Source organism: Cheilinus undulatus, linkage group 20 (genome assembly GCF_018320785.1).
Source record: "Cheilinus undulatus linkage group 20, ASM1832078v1, whole genome shotgun sequence".
Lineage (NCBI taxonomy): Eukaryota > Metazoa > Chordata > Actinopteri > Labriformes > Labridae > Cheilinus > Cheilinus undulatus.
The window spans coordinates 1416742-1432094 of NC_054884.1; the positions used below are offsets into that span (position 1 = coordinate 1416742).

General features: G+C 40.9%; 1 protein-coding gene across 1 annotated transcript in view; it reads right to left on the reverse strand.

Moving 5' to 3' along the window:
- Window positions 1-15353, reverse strand: part of dnah9 (dynein, axonemal, heavy chain 9) — a 294417-nt gene that overhangs the window by 257914 nt on the left and 21150 nt on the right. Inside the window, exons 14-20 of the mRNA XM_041816205.1 lie at window positions 14519-14627; window positions 9399-9640; window positions 5978-6113; window positions 5156-5352; window positions 4815-5077; window positions 2240-2401; window positions 181-403 (exon numbers count right to left, since the gene is read on the reverse strand). Coding sequence (XP_041672139.1) covers window positions 181-403; window positions 2240-2401; window positions 4815-5077; window positions 5156-5352; window positions 5978-6113; window positions 9399-9640; window positions 14519-14627 — 1332 coding nt within the window. The remainder of the gene's footprint in view (window positions 1-180; window positions 404-2239; window positions 2402-4814; window positions 5078-5155; window positions 5353-5977; window positions 6114-9398; window positions 9641-14518; window positions 14628-15353) is intronic.

The window sequence follows — 15353 nt, forward strand, 5'->3', positions numbered from 1 at the left end:
AAAAACACGAAGATTCACAGAGGAAGATATAAGGGGATGAGTTTCAGATGATGAATGTGAGGATGAAAGCTGAGAACAGATGAGTGATGAAAAAAACAAAAAAGTAGGAAAAAGGCCCCGCCTCAGCAGAAAGGAAAAGCCACATAGAAATAATGCACAGTGAATAAACATCAGTCCAACCTCCAGCTGTTTGTAGACAACGTCAGGCAGCTCCTGCTCGTACAGCTTCAGCAGAGTGATGGTCTGCTGCAGGGGCTCAAACATGGCGTCTGTGGTACTCTGTCTTTCCTTTACAGCCAGCAGGTGACCCATGACCCCCACCAGGCCACCGTAGTCTCCCTCCTCCACCCGCTGGCTCAAACCGGCATCTGCCACTCTGATAAACTGCTCCAGATCAGACAGACTGCAGACACACGTGATGACGGCCATTATTAAAATAGTCACCATTAAAAAACATAGGATGAGTTAAAGTGGAGTAATAAAGACCAGTAAAGTGTTATGAGGGCAGCAACTGTGAGTCCAGATGTGCTGCTGAGAACATCTACATCTAACGATATCATTACCTTCACTTTTACTGTCCACTGGGTGAAATTTTCTCACAGCCAGGTTAAAACAGACAAAGACGCTTCAAGGTTAAGACATTTTTATCACTTTTTAATCCAGAAAACTCTGCAAATTATTCTGTTAATAATAACAGAACAAAATCAACAAGAGGTAGAGGCTGAAACTTGGAGATTAAGAGTTCCACAACTTCAAAAATACTAAAAATACTAAGTCAATGTAAATGTAAATGTCTGATACTAAAGAAATGAGGGGGTTATTTAAGCTGGTTTAGAAATAGGAAATATGAGACTGTGAATCCACAGCAGACATCATAACATCTAAAATAAAGACCAGATAGTTTAAACCTCGCCCTCAAAACTACGGCACTCTGACAGGCAGAAAAAGCGTGGGAACTGCTGAGTTAGATTATTTAGAGTTATATTTGTACATTTTTGCTGCACTTCATTTTTTAGTAGGGCTGTCAAAATTAACGCGTTAATGCAGATTAATCCGTCATCATGATTAATCTGATTAAAAATTTTAATGCAATTAACCCATCTACAGCGCAAATTGCCTCAAAATCCCCTTAACGTCTCTGGCAACGCATTTCAGGCAGTTTGTCCAAGTAGGGTTACCGTCGAGCATGCCGCCACACACGCGCAAATGGGCCACTGATCTGGTAGTGACCAACACACTCAATATGGAAGACGCCAAACAGCACGTTGGCCCTCTCGATGGGAAATTGGAGTACAAAAAAAAACCCCAAGATGGAACAGTCGACCGACATAAAGTATTATGCACATTCTGCAGGAAGGAGTTTTCTTTTCACTGAAGCACTTCCAGCCTAAAATATCGAGAAATAACGAGAAGCATACGTTTGTCAGGGATTTTGCTTGCACTTTGGCTAACGCGTCGCCAAGCTTGCAAAATGAAACACAATTAATATAGATTAAAAATGAATGTTATTTAATCATGATTAATCGAAATTAATCCACAGCAACCCTGCCATTAAAATGATTAAACATTTTAATCATTTGACAGCACTATTTTTTACATCTAAAAATCCTGGTTTCAAAAGTGCTATACATATTTAATATTATTATGATTTAACTTTTGCTATTATTATTATCATTATTATTATTATTTATTTATAGTTTTATTATTACTATTTTTATTTTTATTAAATCAACTGCATTGCCTTAATCTTTTTGACAATTACTGCAGACAGTAAATTTATGCGGTCTAACTTTAATGGCGCCGCTTTTTCTGTCCTTACAGTAGCACCAGTCACACGTGACGCTACTCAACCAATCAAATCCCTTGTTAAGACTAGGCTGGCTTTAGAACATGGAAACGCTCAGGGGTCTCCAGACTGCAAGACGTTCACAGAAACATACAGATAAGTAGCAGGTCAGGCAGAATTAGAAAAGACGTCAGTGAAAAGGACATTTTAATCAGGGATGGACAAAATCTTCCATGTCCATTTTCCCCACTGACAATTTAAAACGGGGCTGGGCAAGCAGCGAAATTTAGATTAAATCGTTTTTTTTCCTCCTGTAACTTTCAAATGATGCTGGTACAGAGATTTCGTGAAGCTGGTGAACTTACCTAGTCCTGTCAGTCACAGCAGTAGATATAAAAGTTTGCTAACATTAAATCTGGTTATAGTTGAGTACATAGTTATTCAGTACTTCACCTGTTGGTTACATGGTCGATAAGATGCTGTTTGAACATGAAGCTCCACTTTTTAATGATATTAATCAGTGAGCTCTTCATGCTCCGACCGTCCACCCTCATCCAACCGTGAAACACATGAACTGGCTCCAGAGCATGCACCTCCTCGTAGATCTTCTCAAAACTGCGGAATAACAAAGAACTGATTTTACACAGCTAGCAAGAAGAAGTACAACCTGAATCCTACCAGTTTTTAACAAGTCTTCAACCTTAAAAGACAGCAATACAGTAGACCGGTGGTTCACAAATAGCCTTGCCATGCGAGTAAGTACAATTAGCTACAACACAAGAACTAAAGATGCTGTAATACATGTAATACAGGCTGCTTTGCATGGATATAAACGTGGTGTGCCCTGACATTTGGGTTCATCTTAGGAGTGCCTTGAGCTTTAAAGAGGTTTGAAAACTATTTGCACAGATATGCTTCAAGTTCGTACATTTTATAAGTAAACACAAGATGCTCTACAGCGAGGAAGTCCCTTAACTCAGTTAAATCCTTAATATTTGCCTCCACATGTCAACTGTGCCTAAAGATGGACAGCAAGAAGCCAACACTTCACCAGGGCTGTCAAATGGGAACCCTCCTTCGCCAGTGTTTCCTTCATTCAGTCATCTGGACGCCTCCAGAGGGCTGTACAGCGATCTCCAGCGTTTCTGACCCATCCTCTCCATGCCAGCACTCACCGCCCACCTTACCCACCTTACCCACCTTACCCACCCTGTCACATGGTCATCACAGCCCAAACAGCAATGCCAGCTTCAACAGACCCAGCCTCTCCACATGCAAGCTCCAGATAGTGACAGGAAGTGAACGCTGATACCACCTACCCTAATTCAACTACAGAAAGAGAACTATTCCTAGCATCAACACTGCACGTGCAAAAACGCAAACTGCAAAAAGCAGACAAGAGAAATTGAGAAAGACTGGAAGAGAAAGACAGAGAGAGTTTAACAATAGGGTGGGGGAGAGTTTATGGTGGGGACTAGCACTGACCCCCCCGATGTGGCCTAAGGTGTTACCTCCCCCTACCCCCCTTGAGAAGTTTGGCTAACCTTTATTTTTGTCCCCAGCTAGCATTTTTCCTCCTCATCCAAACCACTGACTGGCCTGAACTGCTTCATCTGGCATCTCCTCTTCCCCTGCACAGTCCCCAACTTTTCACCCTCACTGTTCAGCTTCTGCTCCTAGATCTGCATATCTAATATTTTTCCTTTTCTATGCTTCCTCCTAGGGAACCATCAGCTCTATTAAATAAACTATACACTGACTGGCAGACCATAGCACTGTGTCAGACCTCAAACCAGTGCAAACTATCTCCAGTGGCACAAGTTTCCCTCCCACATCTACCTGACCCTCCCAGTCCTTAGCAATCCCTTCCTCACTGATGTAAAACAAGCCCACTGCTGCTCCTTAATGTCTAATTTGACTTGAAAAAACTCACAGAAGCTCAGTGGAGAAGTCAAAAGTCATGTTCTTATGCTATCAGGCATTTACCTTTTCCCTTATTTCCTTTAAGATCCATTAACAACCTCCTTATGCTTTGGTTAATGAATAGTCTTCTATCGACCCAGGTACCTGACTGTCGTTCACAATAAAAGCAGGTCTGTGCCCAAACCCTTAGTTCACAGGTGTCAAACTCAAGGCCCGGGGGCCAAATCTGGCCCGTGGTACAGTTGCACCCAGCCCACAAGATCATGTCTTATTCTTATTGTAACTGGCCCTAAAATATGAGGTCTGCAGATTTCCTCCAGTATAAAAATGTAAACTTAGCCATGATGATATCAAACATATGTAAAAAAAAAAAAAAAAAAAAAAGAAGAAAAGAAAAAAATAATTAGAAAAAAGAAAGGTGGGAAAAGAAATTAATTTGCCTTCATTTCATATTTTTCATCGTTTGACCTTTTCAACTTATTATTTTGACTTTTATCTCACATTTTGACCTTTTAGGTGCACCATTTTAAATTTTCAGTCATGTTTTTACCTTAAAAACATGATTGTGACTTTCTTTTTTATATATTTTCCTTTCAAAATCATTATTTTAACATCTAATTTTATGTTTTGACCTTTTGAACAAATAAATTTGACTTTTATCTCAGTTTATGAGCCTTTTAACTAATTCTTTTGACTTCTTAAATCTCAAAATCATTTATCATCAGTGGTAATTTTTTATCCATAATGTATTACTGGTAAAAATGAGGTTAACAGTTTGGTTAAATGTGGACCCTGTTAGGCCCTCTGGTTAGACCTTAATTCAGAATCTGGCCCCTTCCGTGATTGAGTTTGACACCCCTGTTTTAGTTTAAGACAGTATAAAAAGCCAAAATGACACAGACATGGTTTTAAATGCAAAATAGTGGAATTTTAAAATGCAATGTAAAGGGAGGTTTGATGCAATTAACTACAGAAACTCTTAGATCAATGATGATCAAAAATTCAACTCGTTTGACAGCTGTAACCCTACAAAACCCTGCACCAAACCTGTGGTCCTGGAATATTTCACATTTGGCAGTGGCGTAACTCTGGCCATGTAACCCACCTGTCCACCTGCTCTCTGAAGTGATCTAGTGTTGGCGGGCTCTCTGAGACGCCATACTCAGTGAAGCCCTCAGTCTCCTGGCTGCTGAGAACATGTCCGTACTGCAAGAACTGACGCATGAACTCCTTCCTGTCGTCCACATAAAGGTAGCTGTAACGCTCCAGAGAATTCCTGAACTCGCAGCATGCCGCCATGATGCTCTGCACACGCTCCATGAGGAGCTGCCGCATGTCTGCCAGATCAGCCATGTCCTCCATGTCAGCCTGAGGGGGAGATTGATTCATTTTCAGACTTTCAGTATGGTAAAGTGACAGATAATTGATATTTCTGCACATCCAGACCTGGTAATGAGGAAAGGGGCTGTGCTGGGCGAGGCGGGGAACCAAAGAGGAGATCCTGAACACGTCATTGATGAGGCTCTCCACCAACTCAAAGAAACTGTCTCCTGATCCAAACTCCAAAGAGGGAGTGAACACCATGTCAGGAATCTTTAAGTCCAAATGAGCCTCAAACAAAGGAGCTACAGGAGATCTCTGGTCTGAAAACACCAACAGAAAGGAAATAATCCACTTTAAAATGCAGAGAAAACAAAACTTTAGCGAGACTTTACTTTCATTGGTGATAACAAAGTTAAAGGATAAAGTCAGTTCAAACAGTCAGAACATCCTCTGTTTTTTAACACATGTATGACCTGAACTTTACCTGTCTTAAATCTGGAACAATATGCTCACAAGCTGTATGACCTCAATAATGTGATGAATTACTCTGAGACTTTTTGAGTCCAGACTGAGAATAAAGGAAGGAGAAAAAGATATAAAAGCAGTAAAAGAGCATGTAAAACATGGAGGGGAGCAATCTGGCAACCATCTCAACATCTTGAACCGTATCCCAGTAAGTCTAAACTAGTTGACAAAACCTGTGCCAGCATCCCGTCCAGACATTACTCATGCAAACAGCCAACACAGGCAAACGCCCAGCTGACATCGAACCTCCAGAGAATGATGCTAAGAAGACATCCAAGTCAGAGTTGGCTGGAGGAAGATGTACGACTAAATATTTGGAAACAGCTTTCATGGCTGGCAGAAACACTGAGACATAAGTAGTAACACCATCATTTTACCACAGATCTACCAAAGTAAATAAGAGACTGCTGAATGTTGTACCCGTGTTGTCCAGGAAGAATCTGAAGGAGCACTCGATGCTGTTGAAGAATCCGTCAATAATCATGTCGTCGATGAACTCCACGTAGGCTTTCCACTCATCAGAGGCCGGCTCGGCTCTGAATAGATCAAGGTTACTCTGAGAGGAAAAAAAACATGTTAACACAGAATAAACATGTAAGTAGGGATGTTCTGGTAGCATTTCTTCCCTCCTAATATGATTACGACACCAAGGTGTTGGGTATCGGTCGATACTGAGTACTGATCCAACACCAGTGTGAACTTTCTGGACTGACTGTGCAGACTAGCACATTATTTTAGACCTAAGTTTGACTCAACAAATAGAATCATAATGTCCAGCATCTCTGGGACCCTGGGAGGCATTTTAATGATCACATTCAGAGAAGAACTGTCACACAGCATCCATTCTTCACTGCTGCAGTGGGTCCTTTGGTTCTTCTTCTCTGCTCTAAAAACGGTAGTCCGTGCATGCAGTGTTCTCTGACAGTAAAGAAGAATGGATTTCTGGTTTATAGCGCTAACAGTTAGCATGGCTAAACAAAGAAAAATATAAAGCTAAACCAAACATATCGGATCAGTGCACAAACTCATGTACTCGCCGATACCAGTACCTGCATTTTAAGCAGTATCGGATGTATTTCTGATACTGGTATTGGAACAACCCTACATTTAAGTGCATTTAAAAAACACACACTGGAAAAATGCAAACCAGGAACGTCAGACTCCTCAGTAACCCTCCAGGGGGATGAAACGCAGGGGAAACCGTGTGGCAATTCTGTAAGGAACACATTTGAATGCCTGGACCTCTGCAACAGAAGCAGTTTGGTATATTTACCTACTGTGGTGTAATTTCTTTATTGTATTAATTTATTTCATTCATCTAGATTCTGAACAACCAGTACCCAACAGGTAAACAAAGCACAAGGATCAAATTACTACAGTAGCAGGGTATACATATGATATGTTTTTCAGAATATACTTGAACAGTACGTGAGTAATTGTTATCTATAACTATCCATTACTTTGCCAGGAAACCTCAGGGGTAGCTTCAGTGTTATTTTGACAGCTATGTTAATTTTGGTCTCAGTCTTTATATGAAATATCATTTAATTTCAGGAACATTTTACTCATTTCTACCCTTTCAGTCTAGTTTTAGTCAAGGAAAACTCAAAATTATTTCAGTGTAGCTTTAGTCCATAAAAAGTCCTCATATTTTAGTCTTTACTTTTAGTACCAGTATTTATTCTCCTAAAATGCCTAAATCTGGTTCCAAATCATGGTAGTGTGTTCTCTGCACCCTGCTTTCTACAGCTGACAGGCAGAAGAGATACAGATGTATTGTTTTTGGACAGATTTACCCACAGTGGATAAATATCACAGATTTTGAATGTCAGACAAAAACTACATTACATTTTAGTCTAGTTTTAGTCATTTTGATGAAAACTGGACTTATTTTCAGTTTTGGCCATCACAGATCTGTTTTTGGCTAGTCTTAGTCTAGTCTTGCTCGTGGAAAAAAAGGCTGTCAACAAACATTTTTAGTCAGAGTTTTAAAGAGCCTTACTCCCAATTAACCTGGCAAAGCAGATGGATTCGCCCGTTTCCATGTTTCTCTCTGGTTAATCCATCTTGCAAAGTTCCCATTTGAACCGTTTGGGCCCGGTTAGAAAGTGACAGGACCAATCAGAGACGAGGGGCAGTACTTTTAGGCGCGGCGCAGTCATGACTTAAGCAAACAGCGAGAAGTGGCCGGTGCAATTATGGCAGAAGAGATTAGCGTGGATGCTGCTAAAGTGCCAGTTTTATCAGAACTTGAAGACATTTCTCCATTAAAAGAAGAAGGACAGCAGTGAGTTGTTTTCTTTTCAAAAACCACAACAGTCGTGTACTGACATGTCTACAGTCGCCACAGTTAGCCTTATTCCTCGGTAGCTGCTCACGCACACCTCGGTCGCGGATATGTCACATGTTTTGTTGCTCTGATTGGCCCGTAAAGATGTGACAGACCGAACAATCATCCAATCACACTCCCAGTTTTTTAAAATCCTCTGCCCTTTCTCAAATGCTTAGTATTGAAGGTTTTCCAGATGGATGTGTGAAACAAATCCGCAAAACCAATTTCAAAGTCGTAGACAAAATTCCAAAGTTGGAGTAAAATCCTGTGGGTCTTGTTAAAGTTGCAGCTCTTACCCGTTGTCTCAGTCGTTAGAGGGAAGGTGGTCATAAGACTCGATTTTAGCTGATTTAAGGCGGTCTTTCGTCAGTCTTCGCGTTAATAACATCAAACATGTCTGATATTGTCGTAAGTCTTTAGTCTGGTGGTCTGCTAATTGTGTTTCTCAGTGACGCGAGCGTTGCCACGACCAATGGGAGCTGGTGTTGTGCGTAAGCACATTAATTCACTTCATACTTCAGAATATGAGCGTTAGTGTAGATCATTCAAGAGCCGCTGAATGTCTGCTCAGAACTCAAGAGATTGAAAAACGTTTCTGCTCAGATCTGCAGTTAGATCTCATTTCAGGCTGACATGACAGGAATGGTAAACCACCACTGGGATTTTCAAAGTAAAAGCCTGATCAGTTTGTTTCTGCAGTGAGACGACTCACGTTTTCATACAGTACTTTTATTCTGAAGTGTTTCCAGGACAGTTCCTCTGTTGTTGCAGTAACATGCAAAGTTGCTCCGGTGTTCGACTTTCCTTCTGTTTCTACTCGATGTAAATGATTTAAAAACATCAGATTATAAGAGATAATAAAAATGTGATCTCCAACTCCTTCTACGTCTTGTTCTCTGCTCAAACGTTGTTGTGAATTTCCACCAGATGCATGATGGGAAATAATCTCAAAAGGAATCGTATTCTAGTCTTGTAGTTAGTGACCACCAGTCTTTGCAGAATCTTAATCTAAGACTAAAAAGTCTACGGCTTGCTGACAAAAGTCTTTAGAGGTGAGAGGGTCTCAGATGTCAGTCTGTTTAGAGTCTTTAAGAGTTTTAGTGAAGTCCTCTGGTGTAAGGCCGGCTTTAGCCAGCTAAATTAACACTGGTAGCTTATTAAGCTAATTTAAGAAACAGGTGTTTTCAAATGTCCAGTTTAAATGTGATAAATGTTGGTTTCTGCTGCTGTGTCCCACCTGTTGTGTTGACTTGTGTTCCTCGATAATACAGTGATTCAAATGCTCTCTGTGTGTTTTGCTCTTGTTGTTGGAGATCAAACCTCTCACAGACAAGAAGGCTAGTCACTTATTATCATTCCCCTGTATTTTCCTCAGCTGGACTGATTTAAGTCATGACCTGAAGCTAACAAACATGATGAGTCCAGACACAACAGAACAACACATACTAAGCAGTAAGTGCTCAGTGGCTCTTGTGACTGTGACGTCATTCTCTCTATAGCATTAATCACCTTGAGCAGGAAGTGGATCTTCTCTCCAGAGGAGCGGATCAGACCGTAGAACCGGTCCAGCCTCTCTGCCCGGTCCTCCAGGTTAAGCAGTGCGTCCTTTTTCCCCTCCTTCCTGTCGAACATGGGGCTGGCCCAGGACTTCATGCAGTTTTGGATCTCCTCCACGTTGTCCTTGGTCCTTCGAAGTCGAGTCTCCAGGTCACAGACGCAGTCCCTCACCTGCTGGATGTACGGCCAAATACCTGGAGGGGAGAGTGTGCGTTGGAGATGAGAGGTTTAGGATTAGAGAACAAAGAATACAAGGGATGATGAAGACTGACTGGGTGTGTGTGATAATGACAGAGGGATGTTCATCGTCCTTTACAGGGTTGGATGGAACAATATAGAGAGAAATCTGTCATAACAACTTAATGACACAAAGTCCTTTACTTATCTACTTGTGAAATTTATCATTCTTGTTTCAATTTTATTTTTCTGCTCCTGCAAAAAAAATCTCCAGCTTGGTCCAGGATATTTAGATCTCACATTTAGGGCCTACTTGCACCGTAGAATTTTCTATCTGTACAGAGATTTTTAGTACTAGTTCAACATATATTTCCACCTTTGCATTTTCTTCTTTTGCTGTTTCTACTGGTGTGATATTGCTACAAATATTTTCTATTTGATTGTTTAACATTTTTCAACATGTGCAAGCTCATACAAGCCATATTTTTTGGTTAGTTTTTTACTGGTTTAGTTTTATTTCCAGTCATAGAATTTTTTTTTTAGTTCAGCGGTTAATTATGATCAAGAATTAATGGTCAAGTATATCTTTGTTATCCTTGGGAACAATTAGCTTCACCGCTAGCAGTGCCACACAAACCAGCTCCAGAACTGTAGAAAAACACAGAAGAAAATACCGGACACAAAGATAAAGAAGCATAATTTGTGCAATCAGCTCTAAATGAAGTCAAATATAAGATATAATAATAAAAGGTATTCCTTGTAAACTCCTGACCCTACATTCAGTTGGTTCTATTTTGTTTTATTTCCCGCCATAAATAAATCTACAGGTAAATTTGAGGTCAAACAAACTCAGTCTTTCTTAGACCCGCTGGAGTGCAAACCTACACATGTGGGACGTTATAAAGCAGAGAAATACGGTGTAAAGTTTCTGTGTGAGCAGCGGGGGGACTGTGTGTTTATTCCCACAGACAGTAAAAGGCATCCACATCCATCGTAAACACTCTTCTCATTCCTGCTCCGTTCTGCTGGGAATCCTTGAATCTGCCTGCCAGCAGAGTGTCAGCAGAGCTTATCAATGATTGAACACCTCTGCTGCTCTTTTTCTATGATTTTCCAAATGCAGAGCCTTTCTGTTTACGCCACATGTCAGAGCGAGCGAGCGGCTCCGCTCCACAAATGACACAGATAGAAGGAAGCAGCGGGACGGGGAGTATTTCTACTACAGCTCCTTAATATTTCATACTAATAAATATGCATTTCACTACATGCTACTTCTATTTTTAAAACCAATAACATTTAATAACAATAAAACCAACTCAGACAGAGGAAAGCTGCTTTGCTGTTTTCTAAGCAGATCTCTGCTACACAGGGGTGGAGCATGTCCTCAATGCTGCAGTAATCTTTGCAGTAATCTGGTATATTTTGAGTTTAGAACAGTGGCATCTATCCAAGCAGCAAAGGAGAAAAGATATATCATAAAACTTACTCTGCAACAGGAAACCTGAGCTGTGTTTGGAACAACATAAACATCAACACACATCATAAAAAGCTGCAAATTTGATTCTGGAAACACAAATCACAGGCGCTTCTCTTATTGCTCACATTGGCGTGATTAGTTTTAAACTTGATTAAAAAAATTATTTGATTTTAGTTCTGTCTGCAAGACAACAAACAAAAGAAGATTTTAAAAATGCTTGTTTTTACCCAGAGGTAGTCAAGGCTGATGTTTCTGTCCCAAGAGTGAGAGCCAGACATTGTGAGGCAGTGTTCGGTAATTTTGCTCCATGCTTTGTCAAAAACTCCTGGGGCTTTTGGCCGCACTGAGCCAAACTGAGCCGTGCTGGTTTACTTTCCATCACCAGTTTGGCCGAGCCAAGCCGCGCTGAGTCATGCTCAAATGGCCCTGCTCTAAGACTGGGCCAAAGCAAGCAAGCCCCAGGTCTAACCTGCAATGTCCTCGACTGCGCCACGCACCGAAGCGCAGCGAGTTTGCTCCAACCGAAGGAGAGCGACCTCGCCGCAGCATGCAGCCCTGATCCGCAGGAAGAAATCATGGGAAAACTGCGAGTTCACACAGGAATAGTATGTCAACAGCAGACAATTTTACCTTTCGGGGTTAATTTATCATCCTTTCTGGTATAAGTCCATGATATTATTGCTTCTTCCATTGGTTGAGGACATTAGGAAGTTAAAAGGTTAATGCTTGCTTAAAGGATCTGTGGTCTTATGCAAAATTCTTTGGCCAAATGACCGAAAAAAGATAACTTTTCCTCATCGACGGCGCCGTTGTAGCTCGGTGACCTTTTGCTCTTGCTGCAGGATGAGACGTAATGTTGATATAGTGATGGTTTACGATCAGGAGTCTGTGCTTTATATTGTATTTTGAAAGAACCTGATATTCTACTTCTTCTTGTGACTTCCTGTCTGGAGCTTTCTGATCGGCGGGTATTGACTCGGTTTGGCAGCAGCTGGCACTGAAAATAGACCTGCAGCGTATCTTGAACGAAACGAAATATGACTGTTCATTTTCTGCTCTTAAGAGACCCACAAATCAATAATAAGGAGGCTGTTCTTTAACTTATATGCAGGAAAACTCTCTCCTTTGATAAGTGTGAATTATTGTTTGTTTATTGATCGCGAATGGGGAAAGAGAGAGAGAGAAGGTGCAAAGCAGCATGCAGCGCTGTCGGTTGCAGTTTAATTTTAGATTTAAACATTGTAAAGTTAATCAGACAGTGTAGAGAGATCGAGGAGGGCTCAGAACGCTGCGTCATCAGCTCTAAACGCGTCCTCAAACAGGAAGCTCAGATGTGGTGGAAAAGCAAATCCCCAGCCGTGCTGGGCTGCCGCGCCGAGTCAAACCAAGTAGAGCTTAGCAGTGTAATGGAAAAGCCCCATCTGAGTTCTAAAATCAAGACTGAATACTCTTCTCCTTGGGTTAATCTAAGCCGCGCCCCAAGGCTCCTATCCTTATTGTATGTGCCAAAACACTTCCTGCTTTAAGAAGTTTCCCTCACAGTTATTTCCCCTATCCATCTATTTACAGCTGTGAGATAGTCCTCATCAAAAAAGGGTGGAGTTTTACAGATATGTAATTCTATGAGTTGCTGTGAATGTGGATTATAATACCAGGATTTTAAATTTTAAAACCATACCAGCTAAAATAAAAAGTTTTCTCCTAGACCAGGGGCTCTTCACCTTTTCAGCCTGTGACCCCCAAAATAAAGGTGCCAGAGACCGGGACCCCCACTGTACCTGAAGGTGGTTAAACACATTCAAGAAGAGTCATGTGCAGACAAGGCTGTCCATAAGGGGGGACAAAGGGGAGAGCTTTCTGGGGTCCATCCAATCTGAGGGTCCATGGAGGTCAACAAACCATGGTCTATGGTAAATTTAAACTGTGATATCCATATTTTATATTTAACCTGAAAAAATAACCACTCTTATCAATGAAAGAAATCTCTTTTTTAAATTATTTGTGGAATATAGCCTTCTCAAATAATTTTGTTTAAAAAATGGTGGAAAGGGTGGTGAAATTGGATCTTAAAAGTAGCAGAAATGGGTTAGAAGTGGCAAAAATAATATAAGAATGGCACAAAATAGCTGAAAAAAGGCAAAAGTGGGTTACAGTGGCAAAAATGTGCATAAATAGTTGTAAAGGGGAATCAAAAAGTGGCTGAAAAGGCTTTAAATTGGCAAAAATGGGTAGAAATCTGGTGAAATAGGAAGAAAAAAATCAATATAAACTGGCAAAATAGTGCTAGCTAAGGAAGAAAAAATAGACTCATTTTGGCAGAAATTGGTGAAACTGGCAAAATGGGCATATCAGATAGTAAAATGTGGTTAAAAAGGGAAAAATTGGGCATATAAAGTGGTAAAATGGGTTTAATAGTGCAAATTATGGGTCAACAGAGACAACATTTGGCTTATGTGGCAAGAATTGGTTTAGAAGTGGCAAAAACAGGCAGAAAAAAGTGGTGGACAGAATTTAAAATGGCAAAAATGACTGCTAAATGGCAAAAATGTGTTAAAATCTGTGGGAAAAAATGATGAAAATTTGGCAAAATTGGTGTGAAGTGGCAAAAGTGGAATTTAAAAAATACTCTTAGTTTTCTTTTAGGGAATCTGGAGACCCCCCTCTCAGTGTTTCGCGACCCCCAAGGCGGTCCTGACCCTAAGGTTGGGAACCACTGTCCTAGACATCCAAAACTGCTTTATTTAGCCTAGTTACTTTAAATTGTTTTAATGCAACCTGCACATTAGAAACGATCACTGAGGCGCACCGGTAGTCGAGTGGTTAAGGCACATGCCATATACCCAGGCAACCCAGGTTCGAATCCGGCCCGTGGCACTATTTTCTGCATGTCTCTCCCCGCTCTCTCCCCTGTTTCTGACTCTATCAAATAAAGGCAAAAAGGCCAAAAATAAATCATAAAAAAAAGAAAGGTTCACTGAACAGTAAACACAAAATGTGATCAGATTTTCCTTAAATAATGTAAAGAGCCTCCCTAAAATCAAATATTTCCTCTGAAAGATCACTACTAAAGCAGAGGCAGTGGTTCTGCTCTGTCTATTTTTCCATACTTTGGTCGTTTTATGGGTGTCAGAGTTTGAGCAGGGCTGAGAGGCCGTCATCAGTCTGCACGCTCTCATCATCAGTCAGACAGAATCCTGAATCTTCCTGCATGCCTGTGCAGTGGTGTTGGACTGTTCCTACCTTCTTTAACCTCTGTAAAACAATAGGAAATTAGATCTCTTCACATCAGCACTCTAAATGACCGCCCAAACCTCAGCGTGTACTCACTTGACTGGAAACTGAGAGAAGTAAGAAATACGAGTTTTTTTCCAGTTTTTAATAGAAAGAGACCAAAAATGCGTCTCTCCCAATGCCTTACCTTCACTGTTCCAGTTCAGACTCTCTTCAGCCTGTCTGAGCTGAGCGTCCATGTCCCTGAGCTGTCCCTGAACCAGAGGTTTCTCCACATCTAGCACAGTGAGCAGCACCTGCAGGTATACAGAGCAGAAATAAAGACAGCTATGATGAAGTCTGAGCTTACACTAGAGCGTGTAGAAAAATGATTCTAATTTAATTGTGTGGGGTGTGTGGTCACTGAAAGCCCAGAGCATCAAACAGGACATTGTTCTCATTAAAGTCCCCGTTTCTGGATCCTTCCATGCTGCCGTGGCTTAATTAGACTTGAACTTTGTGCTACCTGAAGCAGTGAAAAGCAGTGTTTTTAAAAAGTAATCATCTGGTTGAGTCAGCGGAGGCTGGTGTGGGTGAGCTGTCCTCTGTGAGGCTGAGTTAATTACAGCTCTGATTGCTCTCACATTGTTTAATACCACATTATTGAAATTGCCATTTTGCCCACATGCTCACTTCCAATTTAGAGCGACAACACAGCTATGTGTTTGAAAGGGCGTGAGGCAAATTTATGTACTGTCTTGTATTTATTTAATTACATAAACTTGCAGAAAAAAGCCCATCCTGAAGAGCATTATCTGAGAATAAACCATGCGAAGCAATGATAGTAGTTCAATGAAACAAACACGTGCACTGATTTTTACATTTAGCATCAGACAGACAACAATTCAACCTTGATAGTATCCTCACAGGGATGGGATGCTCTTTAAAACCCTGAAAAACAAAACATGTTTACCACCAGCAGGACAAAATATGCAAAACATGCCCTGAGGCTGGTGCTGCAGGCAACTTAGTGTGGTAATGCA